The 2,007-nt window shown below is 46.8% G+C and overlaps 1 gene segment (V, D, J or C); it reads left to right on the top strand.

Moving 5' to 3' along the window:
- Positions 1–424: 424 nt before the first annotated feature.
- Positions 425–917, top strand: LOC120990455. The segment is given in 2 exon segments: positions 425–478; positions 610–917. Coding segments are annotated over 2 exon segments (357 nt in total).
- Positions 918–2,007: the final 1,090 nt, after the last annotated feature.

Raw genomic sequence — 2,007 nt, 5'->3', positions numbered from 1 at the left:
GTGCGGGGTGTCAGGTCCTGGCCAATCTGATATTGAAAACCGATCCTGAGGATAGACCATGAATATACAAGAACTGGTTAATCCCTTTAACATACATGGGTTAATAGAGGATATTGCTATTTATCAGATGTGATGGAGATCTATATTCTTCATATCCACTTATGTTCCTTCTAGTATCTAACTGGTCACTGCCTCTATGTGAGGTCTTCATTCTCAGCTCTCAGATGTTTCCTTCTAAACCCTTTTCATTTCTCCATTATATATCTCATGTCACACATGGTAAGCACAGAATTTACATGTCTCAGTATTTCCCTCCACGGTCTCTGGGGTCTCCTGTCACCTCCCCTGTATCTCTCTCTCTATATATATATTTCATTCTACACATTGTCTCATCTTATACTTTGTATCTGACACTCCAGGAACATCAAGATGGCTTCTGGCAGTTATCTCCTGGCCGTCATCTTCATATCTATTCAGGGTGAGAGATTCAGATCCTTCCATGATTGTGTGTAGAGAAATCTATCCTGTGGGATCCATCATCAGATCAGGATTTCTAGGAATAGATCCAGACATTTATCACTAATCATTCTGTCTCTTCTTTCTCCTCAGGATCCTGTGGAGAGATTGTACTGACCCAGACTCCAGATTATACCTCTGTGTCCCCAGGAGACACAGTCACCATGTCATGTAAAGCCAGTGAATATATAAGCATTAGGTTAGCCTGGTATCAACAGAAACCAGGAGAACGGCCAAAGCTTATTATCTATGATGCAAGCAGCAGATACACAGGAGTCCCAGACCGGTTCACTGGATCTGGATCTGGAACAGATTTCACTCTGACAATCAGAGGAGTGACAGAAGACGATACAGGACATTATTACTGTCAGCAGTATTATAGCTTTCCTCTCACACAGTGATACAGAGTCGTACAAAAACCTCCTTCCTCATCCCCCATTATATCTCTATAATAAAGGTTCATACACAGCAGAAGAAGAAGAAAACAATCAGAGCGATCAGTGGTTTATAATTTGTCTTCTGATGTAAATTGCCTTTTCCTGTTGTTGCAGTACCTCGGTGGACAGGGGTGTCTGCGATTGTTTGGTAATGCACTGTACTGTAATGCTATGGTATACACTGCTATATAATGTGACACACCCAGTATGCTTAATCATGAGACAGGCATGGCCAGAGTTAACTCCCCTGGCTCACACCTCTCTGGAGCTTAGGGTGTAGGCTAGACCCTCGCCCCACTTCCTTAAGAAGACTCTACCTGTTTTAAGAGTCTGTAGTGTGAGGATGGCCCCGGAGAAGACCGGGAGCAAACAGGGTTTGCTTCTCTTCTCAGGGAGAGAAAGAGAGAGATCTCCCACTACTTCCACTCTGCTGTCTCATCGGCATGCTTCCACTCTGCTTTCTCACGGGCACGCTTCCACTCTGCTATCTCACGGACACGCTTCCACCATGCTGTCTCACGGGCACGCTTCCACCATTCTGCCTCACGGGCACGCTTCAACCCTGCTTTCTCATGGGCACGCTTCCACCATGCTGTCTCACGAGCACGCTTCCACCATGCTGTCTCACTGGCATGCTTCCACCCTGCTATCTCACGGGCACGCTTCCACCATGCTGTCTCACGAGCACGCTTCCACCATGCTGTCTAACGGGCACGCTTCCACCCTGCTATCTCATGGGCACGCTTCCACCCTGCTTTCTCACGGGCAAGATTGCACCCTGCTATCTCATCAGCATGCTTCCACCCTGATTTCTCAACGGCACGCTTCCACCCGCGGTTGAGCAGCATTCACAGCCATTTTCCACCATTTCGAGACAGTAGCAGGGTCAAAGATACAGCTGCGAGGGTTGGTGAGGAGGGTATCAATACTGTTATTTATTTACAGCACGTGCAGCCGCTGGAACATTTTATTTTTTCTTGTACTGGAATAGCCCTGAGGAAGGAATCCGTGAATTCTGAAACGCGTCGGCGGTATTGTGACCTAAGCAGGCATC

Source organism: Bufo bufo, chromosome 2, assembly GCF_905171765.1.
Source record: "Bufo bufo chromosome 2, aBufBuf1.1, whole genome shotgun sequence".
Taxonomy (NCBI): domain Eukaryota; kingdom Metazoa; phylum Chordata; class Amphibia; order Anura; family Bufonidae; genus Bufo; species Bufo bufo.
This window is presented reverse-complemented; position numbering and strand designations above follow the sequence as displayed.